This window comes from Phascolarctos cinereus, unplaced genomic scaffold (genome assembly GCF_003287225.1).
Source record: "Phascolarctos cinereus isolate Bilbo 61053 unplaced genomic scaffold, phaCin_HiC Scaffold_726;HRSCAF=1367, whole genome shotgun sequence".
Taxonomy (NCBI): Eukaryota; Metazoa; Chordata; class Mammalia; order Diprotodontia; family Phascolarctidae; genus Phascolarctos; species Phascolarctos cinereus.
Genome location: NW_027556098.1, coordinates 244,870,949 through 244,896,808, shown reverse-complemented (window position 1 = coordinate 244,896,808; position 25,860 = coordinate 244,870,949). Strand labels below are relative to the sequence as shown.

At 36.3% G+C, this 25,860-nt stretch overlaps 2 protein-coding genes across 2 annotated transcripts in view; one reads left to right on the top strand and one right to left on the bottom strand.

Annotated features, from left to right (window-relative positions):
- Positions 1-25,860, top strand: part of NBEA (neurobeachin) — a 776,021-nt gene that overhangs the window by 543,359 nt on the left and 206,802 nt on the right. Inside the window, 1 exon segment of the mRNA XM_078147053.1 lies at positions 20,322-20,458. Coding sequence (XP_078003179.1) covers positions 20,322-20,458 — 137 coding nt within the window.
- Positions 22,289-24,726, bottom strand: MAB21L1 (mab-21 like 1). Its single transcript, XM_020978708.2, is given in 2 exon segments — positions 22,289-23,262; positions 23,265-24,726. Coding segments are annotated over 2 exon segments (1,077 nt in total). The 5' UTR covers positions 24,175-24,726; the 3' UTR covers positions 22,289-23,095.

The window sequence follows — 25,860 nt, the reverse complement described above, 5'->3', positions numbered from 1 at the left end:
AATGGAAAAATAAAAAGAAATTATTTATTTTAAATTACCTTAGGAATGAAGGATGATGATAAGGAGAAGTGCTGTTTTGTGGCTTCTTATATTTTTATGGGTAAAAGATAACTAAACTTTAGATATGTAACAGACAATTCATCCTTACATCATTGATCTCAGACCTGTTACTGATTTTTACCTGCTCATTATTGAAAGAAATTATTAATGGAAAAAGACACAAGAGAGAATTTGTAATAAGATCAAAGGAGAGAGAATATATATTCCTGAACTTGTTGAGTCATGCATTCCATGTTTGGCATTAGCCTAAAGGCTGAAACATACAATACTCTTTACATGTATGACTTTTGACAGTTTGACAGTACTTATATTTGTTTTCAGTTATTCTAAGTCTTGGCGTGTCTTCCTTGAGTGGTAACCAGAGGTGTGCAAAGTATTTTAGGTTTGAATTTACTATAATTTTGTGTAGGCTAAGATTATGGGTTTGTTTGGTTTTTTGTTTGTCCCTCATATCTTAGCTAATGGTGCCTAGTATTATTGGGGCAGGGGCAGGCCCTTCCTGGTTACAAAAGTAAATTACACTAATTCCTTCATGGAAAGTCCACAGTAACTCCAGAATCCCCGTCCTGGACATAATGAAAAATTCAAAGCCCATGTTATGAGCCAAATTCCTATTTTTCTTTTTTCTAATAGGAGAAAGTCTACCTGCCACCTTACTGCCAATTCAAGTTCTATGAAACTTTATAGATTTTCTTTATTACTAAGCATTGTGTTTTACAAAATGGTTAAGTGTTGGTTCATTCTCTGCTTGTTTTTTTATGAGTGTGGTTGACTCAAAGACTCTGTCTTGGATCTTCTCTCTTCTTTCTCTATGTTCTTTTAGTAATCTCATCTAGTTCCATGGGCTCATCTCTCTGTAGATGACTTCTGATAATTCTTTATATTTAGCCTTTAACTCTTCCCTAAACTCTAGTCCCACATATCTGAGTCATGGCCATCACATGGATATCCTCCTGGAACTTCAAACACAACATGTCCGATATTCTCACCAGTTCCAGAAGCATTCCAGTGTTAACATTTATGCATACTGAGAAGTGTCAGTACTCTACTATTTTCCCCAAATACCATAGTAACTATTTTAAAAGGGTGGTTTTTGATGTGAAATGTTTTCAAAATCTTTTTGAAAGTCAAAGTAAATTATGTTCACTTTTCTTCCTTAATCCACATTGTTAATTTACCACTCTATTGTTTTCCTCTCTCATTTCAAAGAACTCCAGTAAATTTTTTTAAAAAGTCTCCTCTTATGGAAAAGATATTGCCTTTTCTCAAATAGATTCATATGTTCATTGATCTTAGGTTTTATTTTTTATTTTTCTAGGCAATAAATAACTCTTCTGTGGCATTTTGCAATTCACAAAGCTCCTTCCTAGTAACCCTATGAAACAGTTAGCATATGTATTATTATTCCCATAATATAGGTGAGAAAAATTAGCCTCAGAGAGGCTCAGTCAGAGCCAAAATTCCATTTGAGATTTCTTGGTTCCAAGTCCATGTTTTTTTCTACTTTCTTTTTAGTGTACCACTCTGCCTCAAGTAGCCAGTTAGAAAAACTTGCAGGTCTATAATTCTTAGAGCTACTTTGGAGAAGTGTTCAATACAGTAAAATTCTAGTACAATAAAATCATTTGGACATTTCCCTTGAGGCTATTATAATAAGACTTTATCTGTAATACTAAATGTGCATTAATACACAAAGTAAGCCAACCTTTCTAAGCAAGCCTCATTTTGAATGACATAAGTTATATAATATCATTCAATTCTAATATTTACAAGATGTTAAAGACAAAAAGCTGAACAGAGATGCCAAGTAGCATTGTTAATTTAAAATACCCAAGACATAGAAAGTATACTTGAAAAAAAAATTGGTAAAATACCATTGCTGATATTCCTCTAAGGAGACCTTTAGACTTTTAACTTAGAACAAATTCCCTGGGGGTAGTTACAGGTTCCCTCTGTTCCTCAAGACTTAATCTCAGAAGGTTCAGAATAGCTTTAAATACTAATTACTACCTCAAACCGTGGTGAGGAATTGTGAATTAAGTAGCTAATAGAGATTTGTCAATAAGTAGGTATAATTAACTCCTTTTTCTTTCAAATGAAAAAAGTGAAGCAAACCAAATCTGTGTGATAATCACAAAACCCCAGAAAAGTCAGGTTCATGGTTATTTTGTGTCAGAAATTCTAAGCAAATAAGATCCCTTGTTAAATAATTTTGTAGATGTGATATTAAGCAGCTAAGTGGCTCAGTCAGTAGAACACTGGGCCTGAAGTCAGGAAGACCTAAGTTCAGATCATACTTAGACACTCAAAAGCTGTGTGACCCTGGGCAAGTCACTTAATTTCAGTTTGCCTTAATCTATTAGAGAAGGAAATGGCAAATCACTTCAGTATTCTGATAAGAAAACCCCATATGGTGTCACGAAAGTTGGACAGGACTGAACAACAAGATGACTTTTTAATATGTATAATATTTTAAATGGATTCTGATGAGACAAATTCAATATTCAATCAGCAAACACTTATTAAACAACTCTTATGTGCCAGGCACTATGCCAAGTGATGGAGATAACAAATACAAAAAGACGGCCCCTGCCTCAAGGAGCTTACAATCTAACTCGGGAAAACAGCACACAAAAGGAAGCTAAAAATTAGTGGGGAGTTGGGAGTGGGTATAGTTGAGTGGAAGGGAGAAGTTTCCCAGAAGGGGGATTCGATGGAAAAGTCCAAAGAAGTCCAAAAACAGTATATCTAGGAGGAAATAGGAAGAAGACTATGCTGAACCTCCTCCTTAAATGGAGGCCCTTGTGCCCATGGTTCTGCCTGCCAATCAGAGGGACAGAAGGTACTAATGAAATGTGAGTACCAAGACTGATCTCATTATCCCAGTAATGAGTTTCTTGGGGAAGGAAGGCATGGTGGAGAGTTCTAAAGAAGCCCAAAGGCAGTAGAGCTGGTGGGAAATGAGAAATAGAGTAGAAGAACCTTTAAAAGACATCTCAAAAAATTTATATTAAGTTAATTATTATCCTGTGTCTCAGGTTCACCAGTATTTAGAGGGGGGAAATTAACTAAATTCAGCAAATATTAAATGCCTGCAATGATTTCATAGAGCTATGTTAAGAGTTGGGGTAAGATAAAATGTTTAGGTAAACTTAGCCCTGCCTTCATTGAACTTTGCAGTCGAATAAATTAGATATTACAACCCCATAGTCAAATAACCCTTTTCTTAAAAATGTAAGTCCTCACAGTAAAAATCTACAGCAGAATTCAAGAAATCCAAGTACAAAATTAAAACCAAGCAATACCAGGCATTGATGATGATTTACCCCACTTTGAGTCTCAGAAATTGTGAATAAAATCTCAGCTTTTTCTTTTTAGTCTCTTGGGTAAAAATAATTTTATTTCTCTCACAGGACTATTTTTAAAGATTATTTTTAATTAAATATTTTTATTACTAACATAAAATATACTTCTAAACTATAAAATTCTTATGCTTTAAGGCTTTTTGAAATGAAATAATTCAGAGTGACAGGTTACATATAAAAGAATGCAACATTCTTAATAATGGCTATTATCAACTTAAAAGTTGCTGTTAGCTAGAATAAAAATTTTTTCTTTTCCTCTTATTTCCCAAATCCTTTTTGTTATTGTTGTTGTTGTTGTTATAGACATTGGACTATTGAGGTCACCAAGTTAGAAGATAATGCATTAAAATGCATAGCATTAGGATCACAGTGTGCTGAGGACATAAGAAATGTAATGGTATATAATATTCAAACTTAAAAAGAACACTTTCCTTTGTATATTAAAAATAAATAGGAAAGTAGATGAATCCTCAATGCTGGTTCTTCCTATTAAGCATTTTTTTTTGAGGGGGGGCAATAGGGGTTAGATAACTTGGCCAGAGTCACATAGCTAGCACCACCTAGGTCCTCTCTCCCCCCCTTTTTTTGCATATTAAGCTTTAATAAATGTCATCAGCCTCTTTATAAATAGGTACGCAATAGTATATTGACTTACAAGATACTCTTATTGTTTTTATCTCACACCTATTGATGAATAGTTTTAAAATACTTAAATGAAATTTAAGTGATTAAATAATATAAACTTTTTTGTTATGAAGGATAGTTACATGACTTTATGCTTTGAAAATTATTCATTTTTTATTTGATGTATGAAATCGACCAAATGAGTTACTTAAAATAAATAATTTTACTCAATAAAGTTGAAAAAGTGCTATCAGTTTTTAAATCAATTATTATGAAACAGTTTTACTTCCCACAAATCTCTAATTTTTTTGAAGTTTTCAAATTATGGTAAAGATATCAATTCTACATAGTTATAGAATAGCTCTTTAAATATCTTACTATTATCTGTTTTAGTTTTAGCACCCTTCCTTTCCAAGATATTTGCTTCAAGAGGCAAATCACATATGTGATTACTAATGACTGCTGTAGCAAACTGTTACTATAAATGAATGCTAAAGATGTGCCAAACAAGTAGTTATAATATTCACAATACCACATTCTACTTATTTTCATGGCCTTTCATTGCCTTTTAAAATTTTTAGTGAGTCACTGAAGCACAATTATATTTATGATTTCCTCAACTATTCAAAAATTTTGATTTGCTAGCAATATATTTGCTTGAAACAGGACATTAATTAACAAAATATTTTAGAGATGATTTCAGACAGAAATGGCCATATTTTACTTTTGACTCAGGTTTGGTTTTGAGAGTATGGTTTGTTTCACAAAATAAAGCATAACAAATTTACAATTGATTTGTTTACTATGTGAAGTTAGAAATGAATGATATTCTTCAACTGATAGAAAGATTCTGTGTCCCACACATGACATACAGTTCATTTGCATTAGAATGTTTTTGTCTTGGCACATCTGGCAACAATGAGAAGTAACATTGTAGAATTGCATTTCATGTGAAATCTCCTTATCAAAATTCAGACTACAGTTTTTATAGGTCCTTGAACTGTAACTAAGGTACAGATGTCATTGAAATTTATTATGATAATGATAATCATTTGTTTTTCTATCATCGCATTATAATTATACTTAAGGGGCAAAGTGGATAGATCACTGTGCTTGTAACCAGGAAGACTTGTCTTCATGTGCTCAAATCTGGTCTCAGACACTAGCTGTGTCTCTGGGCAAGTCACATAGCCCTGTTTCCCTCCGTTTCTCAGCTGGAAAATAGGCTGGAAAAGGAAATGGCAAACCACTCTACTATCTTTGCCAAGAAAACCCTAAAGTGTGGTCACAAAGAGTCGAACATGACTGAAATGGCTCAGTAACAATAACTTTAAAGAATCTATGATTTCATCATGTGATGTTTTCTACATCTTTGCAGTTCATAACCTAGCCATGCCTTCACATTCTGTCCCAAGTTCCTCTACATTCGTTTTTAGATCTTATGTAGAGATTCTACCCAATGTACTAGAGGTCTTACTCTGGATTCTTTTTATATAGGTGATTGCCACTGCACTTGGACTTTCCCTCTTTTTCCCCTCACTGTTGCCATGTAACTGCCCCATTTCCTATAGATTTTACCTTCGTAACATCTCCCTTTTTCTTCTTATATTCCTACGACCCTAGTCCAGCCCATCATCATCTCATGGCTGGACTAATTGCAATGGCTTTCTGATTGGTCTTCTGCCACAGCATTCCCTGCTCCACTACATCCTCCACTCAGCTGATCGTCCTAAAGTACAGGTCTGATCATGTCACTCACTACTCAATAATTACAGTGGCTCTCTATCATATCCAGGATCAAAAATAAAATTCTCTTTGGCATTCAAAGCCCTTTATAACCTGACCCCTTTTACCTTTACAGTGTTCTTTCACCTTATACCTCCATATACTTTGCGTGCACTCCAGTGATACTGGCCTCTTTTCTGTTCCTCACACACTCCCATCTCCTAGTGTTCAGCATTTTTACTAGCTGTTCCCCATGCATGGAATTTTCTTCTCTGCCTCCTGGCTTCCTTCAATCTCAGCTAAAGTCCAATTTTTTCTTCTTCTTCTTCTTCTTCTCCTTTTCCTCCTCCTTCTCCTTTTTCTCCTCCTTCTCCTTCTTCTTTTCCTTCCTTCTTCTTCTTTTTTTGGTGAGGCAGTTGGAGTTAAACAACTTGCCCAGCTAGTAAGTGTTATGTGTCTGAGGCCGGATTTGAACTCTAAAGACCTATTTTCTATAAGAAGCCTTTCCTAGTTTCCCTTTGAGATTACCTCCAATTTATTTTGTATGTATTTTTTTTAAATAGTTGTTTGTATGTTGTCTCCATCATTGGACTGTGAGCTTGAGAGCAGGAGCTGATTTAATGACTTTTCTTTTTTGCTTTTATGTATCCCCCATCACTAAGCACAGTGCCTAGAAAACAGTAGGCACTTAATATAGGCTTCTTGTTGTTATTAAGGCTGGATGACCCAGTCTGGTATATTAGAGTGAGAACAGCTTTTATACACAGGTTGAAATAGATATGACTCAAGACCTGCTCTTTAATCATATATTGGAGCAGGGTGTGTCATTCTTCCTACCCAGGATCCTCTCCTCTCATCTCTTCCTTTTGAAATCTTATCCGTACTCAAGACCCATCTCAAATGCTATTTCCACCATGAAGTTTATCTTGATTATTCCTGAAAAAAAGTGATTCATCCCTCCCCTGAACTTGTATACAGCTTTGGTTGTACCACTGTTATGACAGTTGTTATCTTCTAATTTTATTATTTGTATACCTATATTATCTCCCACACTGGATTATAAGTTCTTTGATGGCAGGCACCATGCCTTATGTTTATTTTTGTCCCTAAGGTGCCTAGCCTAGCACCTTGCTAAATAGGTTCTGGGGGAAAAACATTTTTTCAAATTAATGAATTTTCATAAAAGAAAATTAGATACTTGAGACAATTATCCAGTGAATTCAGGCAAAGAAACCCCCACTGTTAAAAGAAGATATCGTTCTTTTGGCCTATATTATCCAAATTAACTGTTTATATCAATTTAATTATCTGTATAATTGCCCAATTCACAACTTAACTTTGACTGTGAAAAATGTTGTAAAAGTTAAGAACCTTTTCCATTCCTTGCTATTCTAATAATTTACTCAAGGTGCCACAATAAATCATTCAACTTTTTGTCTCTTGGGGTTCTTGTTTTCAAGGACAGTATGTTACTATTATTGGTAATAACATTAAAAAAAATATATACTTACCATCTCATGATGAAACATGCTGCCCATCTCCACATAGAGAGGTAATGAATTCAAGAATGAAAATTGAGGCTTTCATTTTTTGTTCACGGCTGATGTAGGAATTTATTTTGCTTAACTTTACATGTTTCTAATGCGTTTTATTTTTTCCTACTTTCTCAAGGGGAGAGGGATACATGAGAGGGAAAGAATTTGGAGGTGAAAATAAAAGTGAATTTTTAAAAAATTATTCAACCCATTAAATAGAAACATACCTGTCTAGTAGAAATAGCAAAGGAAAAATCTGCAGATCAATCTAAAATAATACTGTAAATTACTATAAATAATGTGTTATTTATATAATATACCAAACATCTAAAAATTACTCTGAAGTGATATCATGAGTTTATAGTCATTATCTGCTGCAAAGCCAAAGATACTATATAACTACAGATTCATGGTGTTATTTTAAGTATAGTAAGTATACATGAACATCAATATATGGGTAAAAATGTTGTAAAATACCTGGAAAAAAACACAAAAGGAGTTCAAAAGAAATAGGCCTGAAATTTGGGGGCCAAAAAAAGACAGGGTAAACATCTTAGAGCTCAGAGAAAATGTTCCCTGAATTTAGGACAAAAAGAGAGAAACAGAAAACATAGTGGGTGTATATTAAAAGAAACAATATAAAGTTAATGTGAAGTTATCCAAAATGATGATTACCTTCCTGTTAATCAAAAGCCTGGAGGTATTGTTCCTAGTGACTTAATTAAGCTTGGTCATTTTTTTTTTTAGTTATTCAAAGATTGTGTTTATATCTTCTGCAATTTCATTGTTACCCGCTATATCAAGGGAGTGAGTAGGTATCAAACCTTCTAGATTCTTCCTAATAGAGTCCCTTTCTGTCTCCTTATCTTTGAGTACATTCTTTCATTCAAGGAATATTTGAGTGTCTTTTATTTGTATGATTGGCTTATGTCTCCAGGGACTCAAAGACCATGGCATTTTGGATTATGTATGATAATGCTACCTTTAGTAATTAGGATTACCAACTATTTATTTCGGTGAATAGTTAGTTCTCTCCTAACCAAATAGAATGGAGAATTAAGAAAAATATCCAAGTACTTCAGGCCCATAGAGTACTTTAACATGTGTGTGTGTATTTATAACTAAGGTAAATGCTTTTATAATATATTAGATCATTGCTTCTCTACTTCACTTTTCTTGTATAGAACTGAACTCAGGAAAAGAGTCAATCAAAATGCCAGGAAAGGGGGAAAAAGACTAAATAGCTCAAGATTCTTGAATATGAGTTCATATGCAAGGACACATTTATAAAAGCTGAATTTTTCCAGAGAGAAATTGAATAACAAAAGAGAGAAATAGGTTGGGATCCAAACAATACCCAACATGTTAATTGACATCTAGTTATCATATAGATTCAACTAAATTCTGGGTCAGATTATATCTCCTGAAACATATCTACTTTTATACGTTAAAAGTCTTATATAAGCCTATAAAGGTGTTAGTATTCTCCAACACTACTATCATAAAGAAGTTTAACCATATTTTTTAATATATTTTCAGTTACTGATTTCTAACTATTATTGCAAGAGCCTAAGATTCTGTGTCAGAGTATCTTTTAAACATTTTAGGTTCACTGAAACCCCAAATGCATTTTTGCCTATTTCTTTCCCCTTAATTTTTAAACCCATGTGTATTCAAGGGAAATTTAATCCATATGTTCCTTACTCACTCACACTTAACTCATCAAAATGTTGTTTTGTAAAAGCTATTTGATGTCCAACAAGCCTTATGAGCCTTTTTATAAGCTCCTTTTTTTTTCCTCTTTGAATCAGGAAGTTGTTTTGCCAGTCATAAATACTATTCCCAAAGGATTCAAGTTCAGTTTGAAACTTAGAACCCACAGAGTTCTAAAGTTGAAAAGCCACATTTACCCATCCCTACTTCTAACAAATGCTGTCTTTAAATTTCCAGCTTTAGGTTTCTAAAGCTTTATGCAGGACCAAACAAAATAATAAAAGTTTTGCCCTGAGTCTCTAACCTCGTTGCCCCTTGCTCTTCAATTCTATAATGGAAGTCTATGCAAACCCTGGAAAACTATTTAAAAGTCAACTCAGGTTCTGTTTAAAAAACCAAAACACTTACTGAATCCAGCTTTACAAAACACAAAAATATTCATGACTTTAAAATAATCTAAAACTATTCACCTTTGTTTTTTGACCACACTTACTAAGTACAGAATTGATAATTATGTTAAAAGAATATCTCACTTAATAACATAACCCACGATACCATTATAGAACTATTCAATTGGGTTTTTTAAATGGAATCCATCTTTTGATACTTCACCCACCTCTGATCTCACAAGTTTTTCAAAATAATACTTAGTCTTATAAATCTATCTTACATTTGGAGCTTTTTTTCTTCCTTTGCAGACTTTATTGTGAAATTGACTTCACAATGCAAAATGCTTTCAACAGAAACACATTTAATACCACCCTGGAAATTTGGGGGTACTACAGAATTCTAACATGACTTTCAACTAGGTTTCCAGCACACTTAAGTTAGTATGTTGATCAGTGTTTAACAACCAGATCTCTGAAAGTACAGGACACACTTTTAAGCTTAATTTGCATTATTAATTCTTTACCACTTTTTAAAGTAGAGACAGTCAACAAAACAATAAATCAAACCCTGATTTGAAGCATTTGTTAATTTGTAGAGCCTTCATGCTCCCACTGAAAACATCCCTCTACATCTGGACTATTACTTAATCAAATTATTTTAATCAGACCTGTGTGGATATTAGTCCTATCGTCCACTCAAAATATGGACAGAATTTGTTTAATTAAATTGCAAAATTAAACAGCATTGAGAAATAATACTTATTATTACACTTGCTTCCTAAATCTCTTGGTAGTAAGTTGGTAGGAGCAGCCATGTATTGGTAGAAAGAGCACTTCATTTGTAATCAAGTGGCCTGGCTTCCATTTCTGGCTGTGTCACTTGGTATCTTTATTCCGAATTGGTTTCCTAATCTGTAAAATAAAGATTATAATTCCTGTTTTATCTCACACCATTGTTTTCAAGGTCCAATTAAATAACTCATGTAAAGTGCTTTGTGAAAAATAAAACACTATATAAAGTAAGTTAGACCACTTCCTGGTTCTAGGATTACAGGACCTGGAGGTCTGTTGCTAATGATTAGGACCTATGTGATCTTAGGCAAGTCTTTACTACCCAGGGATCAGTTTCCTCAACTGTAAAGGACAAGATTTGGACTTGATGGCCTTTAAAGACCCTTCCACCTCTAAATCTATAATACTTTAAAAATGTATTTGTATTTCTAGTTATTACTTTTCCTATTTGTATTCCCCTCACTTAGTACAGAGCTTTCACATAGTAAATGATTAAATTTTTTTTTCATTTATTCTGTGATCCTGCTAAACTAGATATTAGAGGGAAGAAAAAGTCATTGAAGTTTGCATTAATTCATTGCTGCTGCCCACTGTAGTCCCTTAGTGGTCTGAAAGACTTTGGCTACATCTGAAGAAAGTGACTTAAAACATTTTTGGAAGAAGCTTCTCATCATTATTATTATAATTTGGCATCTGACCTGTTCAGTAGCAACAAAAAAAATTTTTAGGGACAAATGAACTATGTACTGAAAATATTTGATTGAGTGTTTCAGCTTCTACTGTACTCTGAATTACTTATCAAAGCCAATGAAGGAACCTAGAAGTACTTCAGCTAAGCCCTAAGGGCAAGTATTGTACAGTATTTGCATAACCATAGTCACTATTCAAAGAACTACCCTCATAGACTTTGCAAGTTGGTTCCTAGCTATCAGGCAATCAAGTTGGTACTTACCCAGGGAGAAAACAAAAGTCTAATGAAATCAGCTTTCTTGCTATTGCTAAATTTTGTTTTCAGTAAAAATGGCTTAGGCATTTTAATAACAACCAATTGATTAAAGTATTTTTGGCCCCTTTCAAAATATTTTGGCTTTAATGTGTGTCCCAAATAGTAAAGTTATGATCAGTATGTTACTTAAGCAACCAAGAAAACTAGAAAGTGCCACTATTATATCTATCATCTCCTCTCAGGCCCATCTTCTTGTTTGAAGATTACATAAATGTGTACTTTTTTCATGTTCTATCAGTAGAAAATAAATATCCAATTAAAGGACATAAAAACTGTCAGTTTTTCAGGCTCTTTTTCAGGGGAGCAGTCTTTTCTATCTAGTCTAATTTTAAAACTTTTTCAAATATAGTCTTATTAATAAAAGTTCAAACCATTTCCAGAAATAAGTTAACATAATATAATCAAGGTTTTTTTTTCTTTTTCACGTTTTTTTTTACATCCAGACTATGATTTGCAGTTGCAAAAGCAAATAGGGTCCAAGGCTCTCGATCAGCCCAAGGACTGGAGGCTCATGGTACCTTGGCTTTTATATGATTTTTACACAGTAGAAGAGGGGAACAGGAATATATCAGTCAAGCAGTGATCAGGTTAGGGCATGTGCTGATATTTCATGAGTGGGGGTTTTACAGAAAACATTTGAAGGACATCTCAGTGTTGAGAGTCAAAACTTATAGTCATAAAATAGAGAGCTAATCACAAAATAAAGTCATTTTGGTCTAATAATTACAATTCCTCCCTTTGGACTTAGAGCTCCAAGAAGTCTGCAGGTCTGCCAGTTACCTTGAGAGAATTCAATCTAGGCTGAGACTTTGAAGGCATTGGTAGTCTACTGTCACAGACATAAGCTGCAGTAGTGACTAGGAGCAGTCTTATGAAGAAGTATATGGCTAAGTGAGGCTACAGCAATGAGGGAATATAAGAAGGGAGTGATGCTTCATCCCCTACCAGAGAGGTGTAGACTGGGGTAAAGGGTTTAGCAATAATAGGAAGATGGCCAAATAGCATTTTGAAGGGCAAAAGGCAAAGTTACCCCCTTGGCCTAATAAATAAGTAGAGCAAAGTGAGGGGTAAGACCTCAGGTCATCTCAAATGTGTCTCCCTGAAGAGTTTACCCAGCATGGTCTTAAGTTCCAGATGATTCATTCACTCAACCTGGCTGGGGATGGTAAGGGGTGTAGAAATGAGGGGAAATTTACATATCACCAAGGTAACCAAAAAAATTTAGTAAACATGAACACCATAGGGGAAAAAAAGTAATACAATAATGATCATCAATATTAAATAACATCAAGTCTCATTGTAACCTGGTAACCCACTCCAACTGTTCATTTAATCAGCATACTTTATCTTGAGTCACAGATGTAGTCATCTGGTCCATGGAAACATCTTCTCTTGGACATTCTAGAATAGGTGTCTTTCTCAGGGCAGCTCTGAAGGAGGCTCCTCCACAATCAAGTATTGCAAATGGTCTTTTAAACACAATACTGTGTAAGTAAAACAACATGTGTCATTTATTATTACTGTATTCTATGTATTAGTACATAAGAATTAACCAGTAGAGGAAGGAAACAAGCATTTATTAAGCACCTACTATGTGCCAGGTACTAAGTGCTTTAAAAACAGTATCTCATTTGATGCTACCTTTTGGTAGCTGAAATTGAGATAATAGCAAAATTTTAGGTTTTCTATTTCATTAAATGTTACTTTAGTGTTGTAGGAGAGTTGTCATTTTTACTACTTGAGTATACCATCTCTTTCCAATCACCCAGGTTCTAAACTTCAGTGTCCTTACTCTCCCTTCACTCACTTTCACTTAACCCACATGTCCAGTCAGCTGCCAAATTTTATCTCTTCTGTTTCCATAAAATTGCTCATAAATGGCCCCTTCTCTTTACTCACATGGCCACCACTAAACTTTAAGCCTGCATCACTTCTCCTATAAATTATTATAGTAGCTTCCTATTTAGTCTCTCTACCTCAAAACTTTCCCTACTCCAATTCATTACTGCCGTTACTAAAGATTTGGTCTGACCATGTTAAACCCCTCCTAACCACCACAGTAAATCCAAGTGCCTTCCTGTTAGCTCTAGGAAAAGGGGCTCTTAACTCCAAGTTGGTAATTTTTTTAAATTATAATTTGATAACTATTTCAATATAACCAGTTTCCTTTGTAATGCTATGCATTTTATTTTATAAATTTAAAAATATGATTCTGAGAATGGTTCCATAGGTTTCACTAAACTGCAAAAAAAGTCCAGAAGCTCTTTTTTAAGATCAAATATAAATTCCCCTTTCTGTTATTTAATGCTTTTTTCACATCCTGGTGCATGCCTGCCTTTTCAGTCTTCTTATATGTTACTCTCTTTTGTGGCCATATAAGCATATGCTGTTTTTCTCTATCTCCCTCCTCTCTGTCTTTGCATTGGTTGTCCCAAATGACTGGAATAAACTCCTTCCTCACCTATACCTCTTGGAAACCCTGCTGTCTTTTAAGACTAAGGTCAAGGGTCTTCTTCTACGTGAAGCCTTTTCTGATCTTAACAGCTTCTAGTGCCCTCCTTCCCAAAATTACCTTGTGGTAATTTTGCATATCTTGTATGTAACTTATTTTTCTATATGTTGTCCTTTCCATTTGCATGCAGACTCTTTAAGAACAGGGACTGTTTCACTTTTGGTTTTGTGTCCCTCATGCTTACTGAGCATAGAATTTGAAACATATAGGCACTTAGTTAACAAATGCTTGAGTAATTCTGAATTTATTAGTACATTTGCTAGTAAGATCTAGTTCACATGTTCTACTAAAAAGAGATTTTTAGAGATCCCTTCCCAGACCCAAATTTAGGATAGGGTATGCACTAATGATTTTTTTTTCTCCACATACTAGATTACCTATGCTACAATTAAATTACAAGAGAAAAACTAGAGTTGGAGCCTACCAGGTTTTGTTTTAGCCTGTTCCATTGTAAAAGTTAGCTTTCCAGGGTCAGCTAGGTGGCACAGGAGATAGAACACCAGCCCTAGAGTCAGGAGGACCTGAGTTCAAACAGACCTCAGACACATAACATTTACTAACTGTGTGACTGTGGGCAAGTCACTTAACCCCAATTGCCTCACTCCAAAAAAAAATAGCTTTCATATTTTTCAAGATAAACATTAAGGTAAATAAATAGGCAAAAAGGAGTATGATTTTAATCTTGAATAGGGAATGTGATTTTAATTTTCTGATGTGGTAGAAGAAATATCAAATTATATAATTACTCAGAAGAAAAGAGAGCTATTCCTTCTAAGTAAGTTAGGTGCTTTTTTTTTTTACAGTGAGTCCTGAAGAGATAAGGTACCTTTTTAAACACTTGACTTGCTTTGGAAGGTAGGATAGTGGAATATGATTACCTCTGACTCTTGTATTAAGAATCAATTGACTAGGTAACCGCCTAATAAAAGTAGAGGAGTAGTAGGTTATTCAGTTTTAGGTTTAAAGCTGTAAAGGACCACAGATGTCAGTCCAAACTCAGATATAGAACCTGTCCAAAAAATTACTCAGATACATGAATAGGATATTTCTGGGGTAGTGTATCCTTTGACAAAGTCTTTTTTGGAGGCCTGAAATTTAAATACATAGACATGAGTTCCTTATCATTCTTGATTGCATAAGAACTAAGTCATAACTGTGTTTTCCCTAGATAACTTTGTACTTTTTTAATCAACCATCAGCATTCTTAAAAAGTAAAGGAGTTTTTCTAGATTGTTTTACTAAGATTTTTTTTTTCAGGGAGAGGAGTTTTAGATATTTGAGAATCAGAGCAAAGGGATGGGTCCAAGAAACTTCTAAACCTGGAGTCCTATAATTTATTTTAAAGATTTAGGCTTCACCTCACCATCTCCTTTCCCCTTCCCCTCCCCAAAGAAACAAGCAAATCCATACTCTCTTTAGGTGATTCAATACTTAATTTAAAGCTATTTTGAGTGAGCTCCTGGAGAGCAAGAATTGTTTCTGTTTATTAAATATTTCTGCTTTTCTTTGTGTTTCCAGGGCCTGGCACAGAGTAGGTACTTAATAAATACTAATTGGTAGGGGTAGCTAGGTTGAGCAGGGGATAGAGCACAGGCCCTGAAGTCAAGAGCACCTGAGTTCAAATCCAGCCTCAGACCAACCACTTGACACTTACTAGCTGTGTGACCCTGGGCAAGTTACTTAACCCCAATTACCTAAAAAAAAAAAAACAACCACTAATTGATTGACTGATATTAAAGCCTTTTTACTTTATTTAAAAATACAATTATCCAAATACTATGATCTCTTCTGCCCTAGGGAATTCTGATGTGGGAACTGCTTCCACCAATGCAGATAGCAACCATCTCTTAACTGAATAGCAAGTTCCTAGGGCACAAAGAGATTAAATAACTAGCTCAGGATCAAAGAATTAGTAAATATCAGAGGTGGGGGTTTGAATCCAGGTTTTCCTGATGTAATGCTTGGGCATTACTCTCTGTCCACTTCACCAGGCTGCTTTTACCATTCCCTCCATTGAGTTTTGAAATAATGCCTTTAATTTAAAATATGATGTTTGGTTACTTATACTCTTAGTTTCCTGAAAATGTTTATTTTAGACATTGTTGTTGGACTATACTGTCCATGGGGTTTTCTTGGCAAAGATACTGGAATGGTTTGCTATTTCTTTCTGCAGTGGATTAAGGCAAACAAAGGTTAAGTGACTTGCCCAGGGTCATATAGCTAGTAAGTGTCTGAGGGTGGATTTGAACTCAGGTCTTCATGACTCCAGGTCCAGTGCTGTATCCACTGAGCCATCTAATGCCTCATTTTAGACATACTAACCCAAGAAAAAAAACACAAGTAGAATGTTACAGATTTATGTCAATTAAAATATTTTTGATTTTTATTCTTTTTCCTTTATTCTTTTTCTAAGTATGGAGGCAGCCTTCTTATCATCTGGCAACTGTCAGGATCTTAAATTTCATCCCTTTGCTGGGGTTAAATTGTACCCCCAAAATTACATTCTTTGGCATATTGCAAAAGCAAACTAAGTTTTAAAAACTAAAAAATTTATGGAGAGGAAATCCATGTGATTTAGTAATTTATCAGTCTCACAAATAATTTGTAGCACTCTGTGCAATAAATATATCTTTTTCCCCTTAATATGCTTTCTTATTTACAAAATATTTGCCAGGTCAATAAGATTTTTTTCCTTTATAAAAATCATTCTTAGCCCTTACATTTTCTGAAATTCATTAACTGAGATAAAAATTGAAAAGACTGAGGACAGTGTTTGCTAGTTCACTTCAAATTTCATCCTTTTTGCTTTAGTAATTAAGTCTTAAAACTTTCAATTCACATTGTCCCCATCAGTTTAATTTTGAGCTTGTGAATATAAAATGATTAGGTAGAAAGCAGTACTAAATTTAGTCTCCTGATTTTAAAGGTACCCTTCCAAACTCAGTTTTTTTTTCTGACAATCCTACCTTTGAGTATATTTGACTAATACTTCCCTTAACAGATGCAAAACACATGTATTTACCAAACTATATCTAAAATGAGGTTCAACATCTCAACTGACTCTAGAATCTTTGGGACTAAATATTGAATTGCTGGGGTGGGGGTTGTCATTCTTTTAATTTTTAAAGTGATCTTTGCTCAAAATATTTGTTAATGGACATCCTATGTGATAATACTGTCTTTTGTTCAGCTCCATAAAATAGTGTGGGGCAATGCTCTTTAAACCATTGTCTTTCGAATTCCTGGAGGAAACAAAAGTTTTCTATTACCATCTCAGGTGGGATATTGTAACAATCCTTGGTTTATAACACAGTGGGAGGTTTAGTGTTATCCATTTGTGTTACTGTACCTACATACTATTTGTGTAAAGGCCAACTGAATAACCATCATTCACACTTTTTTATTACAACAGTGGTGATAGCAATGAATATATTTAGGTTCAACCCCCAAACCACAGTAAAGAGTTACATTTGTAGCCACTCACCTTATCCTTCTAGTGTACAGTCAGCCAGAATAGCCTCTGCCTGGTGTTGGGAAAATGGTGCTCTTTTGTTTTTAATGAGCATTTATGTTTTGAGGGGCTTCCAGAACTTCCAGATACTCAATTAAAGAGCAGCGGTTGTTGTAGTTTTTGTTATGCAGATAGCTGGGTGTCCAGTGGAAGTGCTGCAGTTATTATAGTTGTTGCTGTTATTACTATTGTGCTTTATGTAAACAGTTTAATATCAGATCCTTAAAACCCAGAGTCTCCCCTAAAGGGGATTAAAACATAATCTTCTCTATATAGCAGTAGTGGATTAACTCCATATTCCCTCAATCCTTGGTTTGCTCCCTGAAGGTTTGTAACAAAAAGACTCAGTGCTCTTTAAACATGCTATGGTACAGGAAGTTGTAATTGGAGATTTCCAAAGGACAAGTGTAAAAATGGCACATTATTGAAATTGAATGTTTTATTTTGTAGTTGGTTTTTTTAAGAGGGACTCACTCAGAGACCTTTCAAAGCTGCCACTTCCCTCAGAAAATGTCAACTCCATAGACCTAATTCAAGAGTTAAATCTGAAGGAATCTTTTTCTTATTTCTGGAATGCAAAGTATTGAGCAGAAAAAAAATATGTTCTCATTAGGAGTTATTGAAAATATACACTTTAGCAATTAGATTTGGTAATCAGAAAACCAAAAAGTATGGTTAAATTTGATTTTTTTGTAGGTTTCCCATTAACATGGAATTTCTTTTAAAAAATTAACAAGTTCACTGATTTTTCTCAATTTAGATTAAAGGTTTAACATTTATTCTTTGGATTTGATCAGAGGATACAATTATTCTTTCTAAAAGGAACTTTCTGCTGTTTTTAACTTCCTTGAGTGACCAGTTCTCTGCATAAAACCAGAAATCACCAACCAACTATGGAGTCTTCTGAAAATTTGCAAGGACTACAAAGATTTAGTGGGACTCATTGTTTTCTAACTAAATCACCCCAACCTTTTCTCCTACCTTTCCCCAAATCCCGGTCCTCACGTCTTTCTTTGCCGAGATCCCATTAGTAAAGTGCATAGAAAGGAAATTCTGTGGCTTTGGAGAAGTAACCTGGGTGCTGAAGAGTTAAAGGAGGGGTTTGGATGGTCTGTTTAAAGGGGCAAATGGATCAGCAAATCAGGGAACTGCTGTCTGTACGAATCTTTCAATAAACACAAAGAAGAGGGGCCTGGGGAATAGAAACCCAAATCCACTTGTAATCGTACAAGAGAATCAGGCATAATTACTTGAGCAACCTAGATTAAGATTGATGAGCCTTTAAAGTGGCGCTTCGGATCGATCGCCTTGCCCTTTGGAAAGAAAAGCCTTGCTGGGCCAAGGTGGATCTCGATTCTGCTTGGCTCCCACTGTGGAAATAACGGAAAGAAGATGGAGGGTAAAAGGGAAAATGAACCCGGCAACCGAGCGCATGTGATCCACATCAGCTGACTAGGGTCAAGAGGCTAGACTGGCTTATTAAGGGATAGAAAACAATAAAATGAAAGAAAATAGAGTTTGCGTCAATAGTATCCAAACTGTCACAATCAGAAGCTGAAAGCTGTCACTGAAACAGTTTGTTTCAAATACTCCTTTTTACACGAAATAAATTACTCTCGTCCTTTCTTTTAATTCGGCAAAGGAATTGACACTTTACTGTGAGCAGTAGAGTCGCAAATTGAGTGTTAAACCAAAGTAAAACATAAACAACGTGACAGTTAGATGCCATGATACGGGGCTAATTTGGTCTGTGTGCTTATTGTGAAAAGCGGCGAATGAATAAAGGCAGGCAGCGCAGGGGCCGGCTCCCTCCCTCCCTCCGAAACTGGCTGCGCCGGGAGCTGCGGGCCTCCTGAGGCCCGGGAGCACGGCCCGAGGCCCGCACACGCGACCCTCCTCTTCCCCGGTCCGCCCAGCCCCACTCCCCTCGCCTATTTCTCCTCCCTCGTAGGCTCCTGGAGAGCTCGAGGCTGGTTGGGGTGACCTGGCGTAGTGCTTAACTCTCGCTGGTTCGGGGCATTTTATCGGATGAACTTGACTCTTTTTTCGGAAAGGAGCAGCAGAGTTCTTAGTAGAACAGTAGCAAAAGAGCTACCTGGCGTCCGAAGGACTACTCGCTTACTTCCCGTTTCCGGGGGGGGGGGGTGTCTGTGTGTACGTACACGTACTCCCGGATTCCCTAAAATAACTTCTCTGACCCCGTTTCATTAGTGTACCGTTTTTTTAATACACGAATTTTCTGCTTCTTGAGCTTAGCTCTGGTCCATTGAATCCGATGCCAAACCTTCTTGTTGGCCTGAACACTTTCAGAGGCCCTCGGGCCCCTAAATCCACCTCCTTCTCCATGAAAAGTTGAAACCTCATGAGTGCCCACAGACAGTTTTTCTGAGGACAACATTCTTGTTAAAGTTTTTTCTCCGTTTTCAACCTTAACATACTCCCCAGGAAGAAGATGATCACTGTTAGTGTTTTCATCCTCTTCTAAAATGAGAAGTGGCTCGATAAGTACTTGCTAAGGTTCTGAACAGTTGATATTAATTTGACCTTTCTAAAAGGATGAGAGACCCGAATACTGTGGCTTCCTCTTTAGCCCCATTCCGCCCCCCCTCCCACTCCAACCCCCCTCGCCTCGGTGTCCCTGGAGAAGTTCAGCCTTCTCGACCCTGGCACCGTTCTGCATAATCCTGTGTCTTTGGGGTAACAGTGACCGTCTGAGCCCTTCGGAAAGACTGCACTTTCATTGGAACATCTGGGTTCGACGTCCCCCTGCGCCTCCAAAGTGGTTAATGCTGGCACCTTAACCTGCCATACAGTCTTTCTGGGGGAAGATTCGTGCTGCTGACAGGCAGCTTTTGGTGTTTTACAAAATTATAATTCATTCTGGGACCTATGATAGAATAAGGGGTAAAAACTGTTTAGATTTTCTCTGGCAGGGTTCCTCGAACTATGTATTGTGGAAAATGAGATAAGGCAACGTTCTCACAAACGCCTATTAGCCAAACCTGTAGTTAGTGGTGGTGCCCTTCCTCCGGGGCGGTGAAGGCTTCGGCGGCCCTGCCAGCGCCTGACGCCCTGTGCTTGTCTTGCAGGCCCCGTGGTCCTCAGCACGCCGGCTCAGCTCATAGCCCCTGTGGTGGTGGCCAAGGGGACACTCTCCATCACCACGACGGAAATTTACTTTGAGGTCGAGGAAGATGATCCTGCCTTCAAGAAGATCGACCCCAAAGTGAGTACATGTACTCCAGTGGACCCACTGATACCGTTAGTGAATTTGTGGCATAATTTTAGTTCTAACATGAATGGAGGGAAGCATTGTTGGTAGACTTCGTTTTTAAAAATAACCAGTGAGAGGGAAAGGAGTACGTCTGCCTCTCCGAGTGCAAAGGAAATGGGTGCAAAATATTTGCAACTCTGGTTCTTTAGCGCGTATTGAGATGATGAAAGTCAAATATATTCATAATTTTAAATCCTCTATTACCACAGCAGGAATATTTTTACGGTCTTTCAGTGAATGCCTTTGTATGAACTTGGGCAGATTTGGTGGTTAAGCCAATTGCCCTGAAATCCCTAGGGGTAACAACGATCTCGTACTGTCTAAAAAGACATGATGGGCTTTCCTCTAAGAGTGGGTTTTAATTGTAATGCCTTTAATTCTTCCCCCCCAAAAAAAAGTGTAAATAGAAGCAATATGGATCATTTACTGAAAGCTTATGTTGAAACTAAAAAAAAACAACCTTAAAGACAATTCTATCTGTATTTTTAATTGACTTTATTCTTAAAATAAGAATTACTAGTGGATTTAAGCTTTCCCAAAAGCTTCAAAAAATGATTTTCTAAAAAAGCCTTGACTTTTCATTTTTTGATTTTAAACCGTATTTTTGAAAGGTGTGTGTATTTATGTATGAAACTACAAAATACTTGGTCACATTTAAGATACATAAATTATTGTATTTTGTTTATACAGTGCTACTTTAGAGGGTTATGGAGGAAGATTTGGTATTTACTTGTACCACCGTACTTTGTTTTCTATAGCCAGCTTTTTTTTTCATATTTACCTCACAGTAACTTTCTACAGAATTTTCTGTATTTGAGAATGGAGGTAGGAAAGGAATCTTTTGCATTGGTTTGCAGAGATGGTTCTTTAAAATATTTCTCAAGAATAATTATTCCATCATTTTCAAAGATGAATTCCCAATAGAGTTGGGACTAGGTTACAACCCAGTTATGCTTAGTGTCCAAATACTGACCAGATAAATGAAATAAATATCACAGAATTGGTCTTTGGGAAATAGTAGTTGCCATACTAAAAATCATGAAGCAAATCTTTTAACTCAAGGTGTGTAGTTGGTTTGCTCTTTTCAGCACTTGTTGACTATAAATATTTAATTTAAGCAGGATGTTCTTCAAACTCTTTTCTCTCTTCCACTTTCAAAACAAATCACATAATTTTAAATACATTTTAATATTAGATAATTTTCATCATTTGTATTGAATTTTGTCATTGCCTTTAGGCATAGGCTGATTAGATTTCTGATTTTAGGGTTCTGCTGGCATCTTTATCAAGCAAAATATTATTGTAGGTCAGAAGTAATCTATCTTATTATAACTAGACTTCATCTATCAGTCATTATTCTTTGCTTCAAATGTTAAGGTGAATTTCATTTAAAAAAAAGCTAGATTCAATACCTTTTGCACTAGTGAACTGATTTTTCCTTAATATTCCTAATGAAAACCTAACTTGAATAAGAAAATCTTTTCTAGGTGGAATTATATTTTGACAACTGTAAAAAGTTATACTGCTATTCTGATAATCACTACTTAAGAAACTGACAGTTGTTGATAGTCTTCAGTAGTTAAAGTGGTAGTGGTTTTCACCATTATTTCAGGTTATACTTATTTTGTCTGATTACAGTAGTACATTTCTGAGGTGTTAAAGAATGTGTAGGCTTAATTTTCAAAATGAAGCATAATAAATTTTCAAATATAAAAAGAATTCATCCTGAATTGAAACACATAACTTTTCTTTTACTTCATTTATTAGCTTGTATTTAAATAAAAACCAGCAACAGAAATTAAAATCTAATTCACAAAAGTAATTATCCAGTGTATTTCAAGTGCATTTTTTCAAATATATAATTCAGATATTCAAGCGTTATTATATAAGCAGAATCCAAATTTCTTCTGAATATATTTAAATAACATTTCAAGTATATTTATGGAATGTTAGAAATAGAACAAGCAATACATTTGAAACAAAAATGTAAACTTTTAAGTTCAGACAATTTCCAAGACAGTTAACAAAAGTACCATGAGAAAAATCTACCTTTAAATGGTATCTCCATTAGCAGAGAATGTCCTGAAGTATCCAGAAATGGCAATTTAACTTCTGTTCACCAAATCACAAAACACCAACATCCACTTTCAAAGACAATGTGAGATCACAATATTTGATACAAATTAAAATGTACATTAGACTTTTGTTCAGATGACCCATTCAAATATCATTTACTCACTGACAGAGGTACCTAAAAATCACCAGAGGTTGTTATAATCCATTGATGTTATAGGCAGGATAGTCACTATCGTGTTGTCTTTTATCCGAGTTGTTTTCAGGTGTTGTGGACTTTTCTGGGGAGATGAAAAATGTTTTGAAAAGAAGTCTCAGTACTCTCGAATTTGAATTTTTCTCCCCTTCCTTTTTCCCCTTTCTCCAACCCCCTCCCCATGATGCATAAGAGGTAAATTCCTTTTTAAATAAGCTATTGTTTGCGTTGTCAAGTGGAATATTTGACTGTGATTCAAACAGGAAGTTTAATTTTCATCAGGACTTGGGAATCATTTCGGCCCTTATTAAAATTGTCCTCTAAAGTTTTTCCAAACTTTTAGGATTAGTAAGTATCTCTCTAGCCAATCGCCACGTTTGTTTGGCAGCATTTTCCAGAGCTGAATGAGGTTTGCCCTGAAAGAGGTCTAAGTTTGGTAAGAAGTAGTGAGGACACCGCCTGCATTGTAGGCAGGATATAAGTTGAGTAAAATTCCGTTGAGGCGATCGCCCAGGCAAGATTCGTCCCAATCCGATTCCCGGGGGTGCTTTTCACACTCGTAAGAAACCAGAGTCTTCATATGGTAATTGTTCAGGGGCTGGCCTGGCAGTTCCAGGTGTCGATCCCGTAAGGTTTTGAGAATCGAGAGACATTTCTTTCTGCAACCTCCCATCTGTAGTCTGTTCTCTGCTTCTGCGAATTGTAGGACCCAGGCATCACTCTCCGCTGAACTCTGTTTGCCTGCTAGAGAGTGGCACTCCTTGGATAAGAGGTTGAACCCTTCAGCTTTGACCTCTGCTACCCTGTTGGGTCCCGGCCAGGGGATGTGGGGAAGTGGCCAGTGGGCAGCACTTCTTGGCCAGATCCCCGTGCACTTAAAAGCTGGGGTAATCTGCACTACATATCTATCTCTTATTCTCAGTTTCACTTCGCTGGTATCTGCCACCATCTTTACCACATCCCTGTAACTACATTTATCCACTGCTTGAGCCACCAGGGTCTGAAATCTGGACCTGATTTTCCGAGCAGAGAGGTAACCGGAGGCTGTTATGAACTCCACCCAAAGAGACATGCTCCTTTTGCGCCCATCGCTTAACTTTAGCACGGCACATCCCGGCAGGGAACCATCATCCACAAAGTTGAAGACCCCCATTTGATTAAGATAAAGCACCACTTCAAATTCTGTGGGTGAAATGACCTCCAGACCCTCATAACGATTGTCCATTTCATTGAGAGAACTGATGAAACGGGGTTCCTGCACTTCCACTTCCTTCAACACATCCGAAACTACTTTGCAGACTTCTCGGATAGTTTTGGCGATGGCAGCTTTCCTGGCTTGGCATTTTTCATTGTAGTATTTATTCAGATGATAAACCAGCTTGGCCTGGGCCGCGATCATGTTGGGGCAGAGATCCGGATTGTACACCGGAGTCTCACAATAGGCTGTGGGATCCAATGCGGCTGCTAAAGCTGGAGCCAACTTCAGAGGAGAAACAGGCTGCTGTCCTCCGAAACGTAACCCCCCCCAAAACAATCTTTCCAGTGCGTTGTAGCTGTTGTTTCTCAGTTGCTGTTTTCCAGTTCCTTTTATCTTTGAGCCCAGCCGGTTTTAAAGGGAAAGATTACTTTTTCCCACCACCTCCCCCTGTCTGGCTCACTTTCTCTGTGTCTGTCTGTCTCTCTTCCTCTCCCTCTTTTAAAGAATCCGTGTGAGAGAAACGCATGGAGAGATCACCTTCCCAGCAAGAGAAACAAAAGTTGCACTGAGACACAGAAAAGCTCTTCCAGTAGTCAAAATAATCAACTGTTTTCGTATTTATTTATGTTTTCCTGTAATCACAGTGTGTGCCAGGCTGTTAATCAGATGGTGTAAAAGTGTTGGATGTGTGTGTGTGTGTGTGTGTGTGTGTGTGTGTGTGTGTGTGTGTGTATGTGTGTGTATGTCAGAAGAAGCTGCTGTTGGTTTGTATAAGAGCCCAGATGCACTCGAGTGGAAATTATAAAGGCAGGGCCAGGCAGGCGGGCGGCCAATCGCCACTGGGCTCGTCACTGCAGCCTACTTCAGCTCAAACCCGGTTAATTAATCCCCCCTCTTGGATATAGACACGCAAACCAAAGGTAGGAGGCTGCTGCCGGCAGAAAACCACCCAGGCTACCTAGATACTTTTGGAAATCAAGAAGAATCTCTTAGCTTTGGTGTTACTTGAAGCATATTGACGTTTTGAAAGAACTTGGCAAAATCCTTCTCTTCTGCAGTGAAATCCTGGTTGTATGTCTACGGCTGAAATGTGACTGCAGGTGTATTTGATGGTCATCCATCAGTTGGTGTACTAAAAGGGAGTTTTCATAGACAAATTCATTAATCTGTGTTTGCTGTCAGATTATTTTTCTCCTTTTGACCTTGTAGGTGTTTGTAATTTTTCAGTTTTGAACTTTTCTTTTTAGATAGTAAGTAGCTATGTAACAGCTTTTAAATAACATTTTACTTGTTCCACTGGGTTAGATTTTTTAGGGTTTTTTTTTAAGTTATGCATATTTTGTATGCTCTTTACTTGACTTTCATTTGTGGCAGTTAAAACAAATATTTAAAATCCCAATTGTTAAAAAGTATCTGGTGATTTCTGTCCCTGATCAATTAAGTAAAAAAAAAAGTTAGATACTTAGTAAACCTTCCCCCAACTCCGTGTTTCTCCTCGTCTGTGATTGCAGGCTTTTCTCCATCATTTATCAGTGTGCTGAGCTATGTAATATATATGGAGCCTTGGAAAATGCTTGAAAAATAAATAGCAAATCGTTTCTCTGTATAGTTTATTTTAATGTGAACTTATTTCAAACTGTGTTGTAATAAATGGGGGCACAAGAGAGATTGCAGATATGCTGGCATATCACTAACTTGATAGTTTAAAGGTTTGGAATTTTGGATTTGTCGGAATGTCTATATTTAAGGAACTATCTCTCTTAAGTGTCCACAATGGTGGCCTGAATTTGCAGAGTGTAAAGACTGCCAAATCCTACTTTGTAGCATTCCTGCCTCCTTTGATATCCTTCAGAAGGAACTGTTTATCATATTTTAAGATGAATCGAA